The 12,325-nt window shown below is 52.1% G+C and overlaps 1 protein-coding gene across 2 annotated transcripts; it reads left to right on the top strand.

Moving 5' to 3' along the window:
* Nucleotides 1-1,591: 1,591 nt before the first annotated feature.
* Nucleotides 1,592-6,128, top strand: C2CD4D (C2 calcium dependent domain containing 4D). 2 transcript variants are annotated; one of them, XM_086392729.1, is made up of 2 exons: nt 1,592-3,998; nt 4,900-6,128. In XM_086392729.1, the coding sequence occupies exon 2, from the start codon at nt 4,977-4,979 to the stop codon at nt 6,015-6,017; it is 1,041 nt and encodes a 346-aa protein (XP_086248855.1). In that variant the 5' UTR covers nt 1,592-3,998; nt 4,900-4,976; the 3' UTR covers nt 6,018-6,128. The 2 variants fall into 2 exon arrangements, with proteins under 2 accessions (XP_086248855.1, XP_086248854.1); XM_086392728.1 differs by having other exon boundaries at nt 1,592-4,006.
* The last annotated feature ends 6,197 nt before the right edge of the window (nt 6,129-12,325 follow it).

Genomic DNA, 12,325 nt, shown 5'->3' with positions numbered 1-12,325 from the left:
ATTTCTCTCGGTGCCCACATTTATACTTCCAGTCTGGGCCTCTCCTTAAGCTCTGGATTCACACATCTACCTGCTTACTCAACATCTCCATTTTTTTAATTATTTATTCTTAACTGAAGGATAATTGCTTTATAATATTGTGTTGTTTTCTGCCATACATCAACATGAATCAGCCATAGCTATACGTATGTCCCGGAGAAGGCAATGGCACCCCACTCCAGTACTCTTGCCTAGAAAATCCCACGGACGAAGGAGCCTGGAAGGCTGCAGTCCATGGGGTCGCTGAGGGTCGGACACGACTGAGCGACTTCACTTTCACTTTTCACTTTCATGCATTGGAGAAGGAAATGGCAACCCACTCCAGTGTTCTTGCCTGGAGAATCCCAGGGACGGGGTAGCCTGGTGGGCTGCCATCTATGGGGTCACACGGAGTTGGACACAACTGAAGCAACTTAGCAGCAGCAGCAACATACATATGTCCCCTCCCTCTTGAACCTCCCTCCTACCTCCCACCCAATTCCATCCCTCTAGTCAGTATCTCCATTTAGATGTCTAACAGACAGCTCAAGTTTAACTGATCTAAAATTGTTGCTCAGTCGCTCGGTTGTGTTTGACTCTTTGCATCCCCATGGACTGCAGCACACCAGGCTCCCCTGTCCTTCACCATCTCCCGGAGCTTGCTCATGCTCATGTCCAGTGAGTCAGTAATCCCATCCAACCATCTCGTCCTCTATCATCCCTTCTCCTCCTGCCTTCAATCTTTCCCAGAACCAGGGTCTTTTCTAATGAGTCAGCCCTTCACATCAGGTGGCCACAGTATTGGAGCTTCAGCTTCAGATCTAAAATTGAGCTCCTCGTATTTTCCCCCTCAGCAAATGGCAACTCCATTCTTCCAACTGTTAGAGCCAAAAACCTTGGATAATTCTCTTTAGATAAGGATGGATCCATCATGAAATCCTGTTGATTCTATCTTCAGAATGTAGCCAGAAACTGACTACTACAATGCTGATCCACGCCCCAATCATCTTGTGCAAAGATTATTTCAATATTCTTTTATCTGTTTTCCCTACTTATGCCCTTATCCCTCTCATTCTACTCTCAACACAGCTGCTAGAGCAACCTTTTTAATGCATAAGTCAAGTGGTATCACTCCTTAGCTCACCACAAGGAAAAGCTAAAACTGTTACAGTGGCTTCAAGCCCCATAAGATTCTGACCTTACTATCTCTCTAAGGTCATCTTCCCATCATTCATTCTGTTCCAGCTACACTGGACTCTGCCCCCTTAAACACTCCAGGCATGCTTCTGCTGCAGGGACTTTGCATTTCAATTCCTTCTGCTTAGAATGCTTTCCTTTCTCCTTCCTTCATATCATTACTGAAATGTTACATTCTCAAGACGGCCATCCTTGACCCCACTATTTAAAATTGTATGCTCTCCTGACACCCTCTATGATCCTCCCCTACTTTAATTTTCTCCCCGACACTGATTTTCATCTGACAAGCTGTATTTTTTACTGATTCATTTTTGTCTATGGTTTTTCTTCTCCCACGAAAGTATAAATTCCATTTGGCCAGAAGATTTCTCTGTTCTCTGCTATATCCTCAGAGTCTAGTACACAGTGCCTGGCATGTGGTAGGTAGTCAATAACTATGGATGGATGGATGAATGAAACTAAAGAATCAAACTTCCCTGAATCCTACCCTTCCTCTGAACTTATCACAGAAGACAAAAATGTCCTTATTGTCAAGTAAGATTGAATTGGGGTTTCTGTTTTCATGTGCTTGTAGCAGAAGTCAGTCTAACTGATACCCAAGTATGATCATTTTCACTCTTTTAGTTTTAGGGTTTTTTTTGTTTGTTTGTTTTTGTTTTTTTTTTTTTAATTTCTGTTTAATTCCCTGGGTCTTCGTTGCTATGCATGAACTTTCTCTAGTTGCAGTAAATGCGGGCTACTAGTTGCACTGCGGGGCTTCTCATGGCAGTGGCTTCTCCTGTTGCAGAGCACAGGCTCTAAGTGCATGGGCTTCAGTAGTTACAACACAAGGGTTCAGTAATTGTGGCACATGGGCTTAGCTACCCCTCAGATTGTGGGCTCTTCCCGGACCAGGGATGGAATCCGTGTCCCCTAAATTGGCCAGTGGATTCTTAACCACTGGACCACCAGGAAAACCTCTATGTATGATCTTAACCTTCATGCTAACTCTGAAGTTTAGATATTTTCTCTCCGTTTTTCAGATGGGAAAGAAGAACTCCTGAGAGATTAAGTTACATGCCAGAGGTCATACATTTAGTAAGTCCCAGGGCTCAAATCCCCAGCCTGACTGATGCCACAGCTGCGAGTTCTTGGCTGCAGCATTCCACACAGACCACTGTCCCCAGAAACGACACCAAGGCTGAGCTAAGTCAGAAGCCTTTGGATTGAAGGGTCTGGGTGCTGCCAGTCATCTCCATAAAGGAAACTTTTGCTCCCTGAAGACTCTTAAGTATCAGATGTCAAAATAATAATCTTGTTCATTTCCTGAATTTCACAATTTGCCTTGTTGCTGTCCTTATCGTCTGTCTGCTTCCCCCTTCTATGTATCCCCAGCATTTAACACAATGAAGGGATAAATGAACTAATTCAGATACAATTCTGCTTGAAGTGAAAATGTTAGTCACTCAGTTGTGACTGACTCTTTGAGACCCCATGGACTGTAGCCCGCCAGGCTCCTCTGTCCATGGAATTCTCCAGGCAAGAATACTGGGGTGGGTAGCCTTTCCCTTCTCCAGAGAATCTTCCTGACCCAGGGATGGAACCCGGGTCTCCCGCATCGCAGGCAGATTCTTTACTGGCTGAGCCACCTGCTTAATATCATTCATTCATTCACAATTCTGACTGAGCATCTGACTTGTTCTAAGCACTGTCTTTGTGATGCTTACAGTCTACTAAGGGAAGAGGATATTAAACAGTCACAGAAATAAATCACACACACAAAAAAAGAAACTGAACAGGGCCCTAAGGGAGAAGTATGGGGCACTATGAAAGCAGACAACAGAACATCCTAATTTCAATGGGAGAATGTCAGTGAGGACCTCCAGATCTGAAGGGTGAAGGGGAAGTGGTCCTCGAAGATGAATGTCCTAAGGCGGGAATGAAGGATGGTGAGTGTTCCTGAAGTACAGCTGATGGTCTCATCTTGCCAGTGGTGGCCTGTGTTTCCTAGAATCTGCCTTCAAGGACAGGAAGGAAGGGGGAGACACTATGTTTACAGTTTAACACACATCTGACAAGCCTGACCTCTGCTCACTGATGGAAACAGCTCTGTCCTCAGTGTCTCTATGTCCAGATATTTCCAGCTTGGTCACTTTTCCCTGGTCCAGTGTAATTCAAAGAACCAGTCACTGCAGTCACTGTGTTTGGGAGCAACTGGGATGTTTCCAGAACTAAACAATGGGGGCCAAGGCAGGATTCCAGCAGGGAGGGCTTTGCAGAAGTTACCGTTTGTGTGGTCAGGGCTGTAGGTTTCACCTAGGAGGGTTGGGTGGTGCCCGGGTAGCATTAAGGGATGGAGGCCACTGCAAACGAATGGCTGTCTCCCTTTTCACAGCAGCCCTCCCCAACTCCCAGCAGAGAAGGCCCCAGGGCACAGGGCTGGCTTGCTGCTAGAAACCTGAAGGAAAGAGTTAAGAAGGCCGGGCTGATGGACTCAAAGACAGAGCTGTGTTTATCCAGGAAAAGAGGTCGTACGTAGACAACGGAGGCCCCTGCCAGCTCCTCCCAGGACTGGGCTGGGGGAGCAAGCTGGAGAGGAAGTTGTTCCCCTCCCGGCTTCGAACGGCTCCTGGTCCGACGCCAGGACCCAGAGGCGGCCCACAGATGAGGCCTGAACTCTGGGCGCCAGGCCGAGCCCACTGCTTTGGAGCTCAGACTCTCAGACAGAAAGTCAGAACATCGCGCTCCCTGGGAGTGCGGTGAGCCGGGCGGTAAGCGCGCTGCGGAGGGCCTCCCGGAATCAGGTCAGAAGGTGACGGAGAATCAATGCTGTCTTTGTGCTCAGCGGTTTCCTAGGGAGAAAAGGAGTGGAGAGTGGGAGGGGCAGCCCAACTACTTGGTCCGCTGCAGACTCGGGATGCGGTAGGACTGGGAGGTAGGGAGCCGGACAGCCAGGGCTTAAGTCGGGGGTGGCATCCTGTGCCCCCAAGAGGTGCTCTTCTTGAGCAGGCCGCGGGTGCTCTCGGGGCAGCAGTCAGATGTGCAGGCAGGTTGTTTCTGGCCTGGAACGACCCCGGAAGGCGAGGGAGGAGCAAGAGGATACAAGTGGGGCGAGGGACGAAGGATGGCTCAACCTGCAGAAACTTGCGCAGCAGCAAGGAACGGGAGCCAAGGGGTGGGGGTGGGGAGGGGAGTGGAGGGAGTCCCAAGCGGCGCCAGATCAGACCCTGGAGGAGAGCCTCAGTGTTCCGGAATGGGCATGGGAGAAGGGGGTAACATCCCCCCTCCCCCCTCCCCTAGGGCCGCGGTGTCTCTTGAGGAGGAGAGTGAATATGAGGGAGTTTCAGCTCTGGGTCAGTGTTTGAGACTACAGACCTTTTGATAACGTGGTGTTAACTCGATTCTTCTAATAGGAGTCTAGGGTTCCAGTGGGTGCGTTAGGCCTTCTCACTCTGAAGTGGGTGTACATCTTTAGTACCAGTGAAAGCAGTGGGGGACTCTGTGTACTCGTATGTCCGAGGCCTGACTGTCTAGCCCTGGACTCCATTTCTCTCCGGACCCCCAGACTTTGTCGCCCTTTGTTTTTGCCGCTCAAAAAGGGCCTAGTGCGCCGGTTGGGCCCCCAAAGAAGGGAGCGGCAGCAGCTCACCCGGTGTACGTTTGCAGCATCATTCACCTTGGGCTCCCCTTCTTTCCTTGCCCAAGCCTCCACGCTGGACTCGGATCCTCTCGGCCTCGTGGAATTCGGACTTTCAGCACTCCACCACCACCGCCGCCGCCTCATGTGGCTCTTGGAGAAAGCTGGCTACAGGGCAGGGGCCGCGGAGCCCAGGGCCCAATGGGCGCCCTCCAGTTTGTTTCCTAAGCGCCGCACCCCGTGCCCGCTGGCTCACCCCTGCCCCAACGTCCTCACTCCGGATCGCATCCCACAGTTCTTTATCCCGCCGCGGCTCCGGGACCCAGGTGGCGCGCTGCCCCACAGCGGCGGGCGCGGCCTCCCCGCGACCTGTTCGCTGCCACACCTGGCGGGCCGCGAAGGCTGGGCCTTCCTGCCCGAGAGCCCGCACACGCGCCGGCGCGAGTCCCTGTTCCACTGGCCACCGCCCACCCCCGCCGGCGGGCTGCCCCCTACGCCGTCCCGGCTGCACGTCTCCGCCCCGGACCTGCGCCTCTGCCAGGCCCCCGACAGCGACACGGCCTCGTCGCCGGATTCGTCGCCCTTCGGCTCGCCGCGGCCAGGCCCTGACCGGCCCCGGCCGCGCTCGCTGTCCCGGGTGCAGGCGAGCTCGGCGGGCAGTAGCCCACACGCCTCGCGCCGCGCGGGACCGCCCACGCCTCCCCTCTTCCACCTCGACTTCTTGTGCTGCCAACTGCGGCCGACCCAGGAGAGCGTGCTGCACCTCGAGCCCCGGGGAGGGCAGCTGCGGCTCTCCGCCGAGTACCCGGCCGGGCCCGGGCGGCTGCGGCTGCGCCTGGTGAGCGCTGAGGGCCTGCCGCGGTCGCGGGCCGGCCCCGGGAGCGGCGGGGGCGGCTGCTGCGTGGTGCTGAGGCTGCGGCCGCGCGCCCGGCCGCGGGGCCAGCGAAGCCGAGTGGTCAAATGCAGCACCAACCCCATCTTCAATGAGGACTTTTTCTTCGATGGGCTCGGCCCGCCAGACCTGGCCGCCCACAGTCTGAGGGCCAAGGTGCTGGACAGGGGCGCAGGATTCCGCAGGGACGTGCTGCTGGGGGAGTGTGAGACGCCCCTGATTGCCCTGCTGCCGCCCTTGGGTGCTGGGCTAGGTCCCGGGGCTTCCCTGGTGCCTGCCCATCTCAGCCTGTAGCCTGAGAGACGGTCTCTTCCTCAGGAGGGCTCCACCGGGTCTACAGTCTCCATTCTTTCCATCTGCCCAGCATGTATTTATTTTTGCAAATAAAATATCTGTCTCCCCTTGTTTGCACTTTGCGCTGTCAGATCTGCAGCCTGCCCTCCTCCCTCTGCCCTGGCCCTACAAGGGATGGAGGAAGTTCATTCAGGTTTTCTGATTTGGAGCAGACCTTAAGAAGTGGTTCTCAAACTTGAATTTGAGTATCACAATTACCAGACATCAGAAATGCTGGATGAGCTTGTTAAACACAGGGAAAGAATCCTGAGCTCTGTTCCTGAGAGACTCAGACACTAGTTCACTAGGTCTGACCTGAGTGGGTCCGAAGTCCCTGCTCAACAAGGCCCCTATCCCTTCAGGGGGCCCTCCAATCACTGAAAAGCTCTGTGACTGAAGCCCGCATAACTTTCCTTCCCCTGGGGGTTCCTGAGGGGTGCACAGGGGAAATCAACACTCCCCACCCATCTAGCACCCCACTCACACCCACATCTGATCTGAAGAGAGAGATGAAATTTCTGGGTCTTGGGAGTGAGTCAGAGGATGTCAGACTAGCAAACTATGCCTTTAGGGATCCTCTCTCCTGCCTGCTCCTGCCATACCTAGGCCTCCCTGGGGAGTAAAGCCGCACTTGAGTGCTGAAAGACCAAGATATAAGGTCACAGGGATTGAGGTCCTGGGGGCAGAGGGGGTCCCACCGGACTGTGAGAGCTATTCTCATGGATGCTCAGAAAAGGCTACCCAGGTGAGTAGGGGCAGAATGTGGAAGATGGATACGTGTAGGTCACAGTGTATTTACCTCCTACCTGAATGTCCCTGACGTCAGCAGTGACCTTCTTCTCTCTCACCCCTCCTTCTCTGAAGCTGGTTCCTCTTGGCTCGGGGCAGGCTTGGAAAAGGAAAACAGGGAGGAGGAGAGGGAGGGAGGGAGGGAGGGAGACACCGTGCCAACCCAGCTTGTTTTTCCCACCCCCTTGGGCCATTTCTCACTTTGCCAAGTGCCCATAACCAGGGCCAAGCCTTCGTTACCTATATAAACCTCAGCATATATAATGCTAGCATTACACACACACACACACACACACACACACACACACACCCCATGCTCCTCCATTCTTTCTCCCTCCCCTGATTAGGTCCCTCGCCAATCCCCCAGGCCAGGGAAAATCCTGCTCCAGATGTCCACCAGGTGGTAGCATTGATCAACTAATATTAAGCACTAACAGCTACAAAAAATATGATCGCCATGAAATGGCAACCCACTCCAGTATTCTTGCCTGAAGAATCCTGTGAACAGAGGTGCCTGCTGGGCTGCTGTCTATGGGATCGCACAGAGTCGGACACGACTGAAGCAACTTAGCAGCAGCAGCAGCAGCATGCAAGGAATCTTATCCAACAACTTGTAAGCAACTCCCATGAGAGTTAAGTACTATTGTTAATATTGTTATCCAGTGTGACCTCAAGTTTTACTAATCCAGTGAGGGATAGAACTAGGATTTAAACCACAGTCTGGCCTTAGAGTCTGAGCTCTCAGTCACCTCACTATAGTGGTGCTGGAGAAGACTCTTTTGAGAGTCCCTTGGACAGCAAGATCAAACCAATCAATCCTACAGGAAATCAACCCTTAATATTCATTGCAGATGACACCATCTTATGGCAGAAAGCCATAAGAGAAAATAGCCTCTTGGTGCAAGTGAAAGAGGAGAGTGATAAAGCTGGCTTAAAACTCAACATTCAAAAAAAGAAGATCATGGCATCTGGTCCATTGAGTTCAGTCACTCAGTCGTGTCCAACTCTTTTTGACCCCAAGGACTGCAGCACGCCAGGTTTCCCTGTCCATCACCAACTCCGGAGCCTGCTCAAATTCATGTCCATCGAGCTGGTGATGCCATCTGACCATCTCATCCTCTGTTCTCTCCTTCTCCTCCTGCCTTCAATCTTTCCCAGGATCAGGGTCTTTTCCAATGAGTCATTTCTTCCCATCATGTGGCCAAAGTATTGGAGCTTCAGCCTCAGCATCAATCCTTCCAATGAATATTCAGGACTATTCAGGATTTCCTTTAGGATTGACTGATTTAATCTCCTTGCAGTCCAAGGGACTCTCAAGAGTCTTCTCCAACACCACAGTTCAAAAACATCAGTTCTTCAGTGATCAGCCTTCTTTATGATCCAACTCTCACATCCAACTCTCACTACTGGAAAGTCCAGAGTTTAGTTTTGACTAGACCTTTGTTGGCAAAGTAATGTCTCTGCTTTTTAATATGCTGTCTAGGTTGGTCATAGCTTTTCTTCCAAGGAGCAAGTGTCTTTTAATTTCATGGTTGCAGTCACCATCTGCAGTGATTTTGGAGCCCAAGAAAATAAAGTCTGTCACTGTTACTATTGTTTCCCTTCTATTTGCCATGAAGTGATGGGAGGAGAAGGGGACGACAGAGGATGAGATGGTTGGATGGCATCACCGATACAATGGACATGAGTTTGAGTAGGCTCCGGGAGTTGGTGATGGACAGGGAAGCCTGGTGTGCTGCAGTCCATGGGGTCGCACAGAGTCAGACACGACTGAGCAACTTAGCACATACACACATGGCAGGTGCTGGGCTTTGGATACAGCAGTGATCAGAACAGAAACGGGAGCTGTTACACAGAATGGAGTCAGTCCAAAACAGAAAGATAAATATTGATATCAACACATATATATGGAATCTGGAAAAATGGTAGCGATGGACTTATTTGCAGGGCAGCAATAGAGACTCAGGGCTTCGCAGGTGGAGCTAGTGGTAAAGAACTCTAGAGAATCCCTTGGACAGAGGAGCCTTGGGGGCTACAGTCCATAGCGTAACAAAGAGTCTAACGCAATTGAAGTGACTTAGCATGCAGGCACAATAGAGACACAGCATAAAGGACAAGCTTGTGGACACAGGGAAGGAAAGGAGAGGGTGGGATGAATTGAGAGGGTAGCACTGAAACATATACATTACCACATGTAAAATAGCTAGCTAATGGGTAGTTGCTATATGACACAGAGGGCTCAACCTGGAGCTCTGTGACAACCTAGAGGGGTGGGAGGGAGGTTCAAGAGAGAGGGGACATATGTATACCTATGGCTGATTCATGTTGATGTATGGCAGAAACCAACTCAATATTGAAAGCAATCATACTCCAATTAATAAATAAACACTGAAAAAAAACAGAAATGGGAATCAGACAAGTTACAAAATGAATAAGCAAAATGTAAAAATGTTACTTGGTAATCTGTTTTAGAGAAAATTGAAGCAGGAAAGGGGCAAAGGAAGGAAGTCAGACAGAGAGAAGAAGGGAGGAATGGAAAGAGAGAGAGAGACTGAAACATTTCTTTTTAACCACAGTACTTTGTACCCGTAGGTCCTGTATTTTACTCATTATGCCAGTTAATCATTGCAACCACTCAGAAAGGTGGGTTCTGTTCCTATTTGACCGAGCAGATAGATCGGAGAGGTTAAGTAAACCTGCCTGAGGAGCAGCCCTGGCTGCAGGGAAATTTCAGGACTGTGGCTTCCTCCTCACCTCCTACTGCTGCTCAGAGGTGCCTGAGAGGTGAGAATTCAAGTCCATTCCAGTCAGGAGCAGTTCACTCAACGTCCACAGTGGCAACCTTCCCCTCCCCACACCCTGGGGACCACAGAGTCTCAGGAGGAACTTCCTGGCGAGCTAAAGCCACAAAAGCATGCCCTGGGGCCACTAAGATCCGAAGACTCCCTCCAGTGTGCAGACTGCTCTGGCCTCAAAGTATGTTCAGACACAAGTCTGGACTGATATTATTGTCCTCCTTTTATTTTTTTTAATTAACTTATTTATTTTAATTGGAGGCTAATTACTTTATAATATTGTAGTGGTTTTGCCATACATTGACGTGAATCAGCCATGGGTGTCCCTGTGTCCCCCATCCTGAACCTATTGTCCCCCTTTTAATGATGTGGTAATTGAGGCCTGATAATAGTAGGCTGCATTCTTATCTGTCTTTTGGCTCCAAAAATCAGAGCTCCTGCTTTTCAATGCTCCTTGCTGCATCCAAGCCTAAATGACCACAAATGCTAACTGACAGGCAGGGGGACATGGAACGTTCAGGGCCAGGAACTAGGGCCACATTTCTACTGTCCCTCCACCTACAGTGGCCTTTGTGACAGGAAAGGGGAGAGCTGGTGACTGAGGTGTTTATAGAAGTGGGATGTCTTTTCTTTCATGGTTGAGGGGCCTGGGCCCCCTTCCCGAGTCACTCCAGTGCGTTGAGTTCTCCCCAGGCATGGACCTCTTAGGGAGGACCTAAAGGAAACTGTTCCTAATCTCTGGGTCAGGCTTGCCAGAGGGGTGGGCCTCGAAGGATGGAGCTGAGGTAGTATGTGGCATGCAGACTGCCCAGGTCCCCGTACTTTCCACCTTTCCACCCCAGGCCCCCCCAGGAGGGCAGGCCTGCCCTGAGCTTTAAGTGGTTTCTGTGGTTTAGGGGTGGGGAAGAAGGGAAAGAGAAGTTGGTGACTGTTCCCCAGTTCCAAGCCGCCACCACCACCCTCCACCCCCTCTAGGCTGCTTGCCCCTCACTTTCAGATTCCCCTGATAAGGGAACTTGGGCACGTGGCGGGTGAAATGATTCTCTGATCCCTATCAGCCTCTTCCTTGCATAAAAATGTGAGGAGGAAATAACCAATGCCCTGCTCTGAAAGAAGAGGCATTCTGGATTCCTCCAGAAAGGGGGCTGTGATTGGAGCAGAAGAGAGGAAGGGTAGGCACGAGGGGACTTCCCAAAAGGGTGAATTACCTTCTTGCCCCAGGGAGAAAGAACACCAGACATCCATGCTTAGGGCAAGGAAGGGGTAGAAATGTCCAGGAAGTGTGTAACTAGCTTAGGTCTAGGAGGACCCTGTCTTCCCAACCACCAGTCACTTCCTCCCCCACCTTACACAGTGACCCGAAGCGGCGGGGCTGAGAGAGGCAACCAGACCCGTGGTATCTGGGGCAGGCAGGGCTGCCTGGCACCATGCCAGGGCCAAGTGCCCATTGCCAGGCGCTCTGCATGGCCTCTGCTCTGTGCCCATGCTTGGGAGATCAGGAAGGATCCTGAGAGACCCAGAGTCAGAAAGGAAAGGAGGCTTAAAGAAAAGAAAAGAGAGAGATGAAGCACAGAAAACAGAAGAGCCTCAGGCATGGGGGGTTGGCAGAGGGAAACACAGAGAGAGGGTCCTGAGTGGACGCAAAGCCAACTGTGGGTGGGGAGGGGCTGGCAGAGCAGCACTCCCAGTGCCCCTGGCCCCTGCCTCTCACTGGCTCCACTGATCTGCCTGGGGGTTCTTCAGAGAGCTTTGCTTACTGAAGCCTGCCCAAGGGGCTGCACCCCAAAACAGACCAACATCCTGTTCTGTGCAGAGAAGTGTACACAGATGCGTGGGCCATGCATTTACCAAAAGGACATGAGGATAATCAGAGTCTCAGAGACACAGACACACGCCCTCAGACTCTCGGTACGAGAAGGTCCCCAAAAGTTTCCACTTCACTCTTCCTCACTCCCTACCCCCTTGTCAACCATCCTGGGAGCTGGAAAGTCCTTCTCTACTTCTAACCTCTGTCCTGTAAGCTGCAGCCCTCGGAGACTCTGGGAGCCACCTGGGAATGGAGGTGCCGCTAGGAGCTGAGCGTGAAGCTCCAGGGTGGGGCATGAGTGGAGGATGGCGAGATGGGAAGGCAGGCCCAGGAGGGGACAGCTACCCGCCTCTCCACGCCAGGTGCCACGTGCACCACGTTGGGGGGAGTGGGCTGCAGTCACGAGGCTGAGGCATGTCTGGCTCCTGCTCTGCTGTTTACCAGCTGGGAGTGAAAGCAAGAGGAGGTGCCAGGGAGCCTCCCCACTGCAGCCTGGCCCCTGGCCAGCCGGCCTGTTGGGTAACCAGGAGAGCCAGGCCCAGCTAATCAAACTCTGGGCCGAGGCTGTGCAGAGGATCAGTGGCACCCAGGACCCTCAGAAGCTGTATCCTGTGGCCTCCCCAGAGCACTTCCTCCGTGGGGGCTGCCAGACTGGGGGTGGGGGGTCTCCTTCCTGCAACTACTGCATGAAGCATGTCTCCTCTCCTCTCCTCTCCCATTGCTCCTCTGCCTCAGCACATACCTCCAGGCCTGCCCCTAGCACCCAGCAGAGCAGGAGGCTGTGAAGGCATCAGGGAGCCAGGGAGTTCTAGGGAAGGTCAGCAAAGTGCAGAGGCTAAGCAGGCAGAGGCCTCAAGGAAACCAAGAACTGCTGGGAT

The sequence above is a fragment of the Bos grunniens genome, chromosome 3, assembly GCF_055505025.1.
Source record: "Bos grunniens cultivar Pamir isolate PY7600 chromosome 3, Bosgru_T2T1.0, whole genome shotgun sequence".
In the NCBI taxonomy this organism is placed as follows: Eukaryota; Metazoa; Chordata; class Mammalia; order Artiodactyla; family Bovidae; genus Bos; species Bos grunniens.
Note: the sequence above shows the minus strand (reverse complement) of the source record. Positions and strands in the feature narration are given on the sequence as shown.

Excerpts from the sequence above, each read along its gene's own strand:
- C2CD4D (XM_086392729.1), top strand. The coding sequence starts at position 4,977 with ATGTGGCTCTTGGAGAAAGCTGGCTACAGGGCAGGGGCCGCGGAGCCC.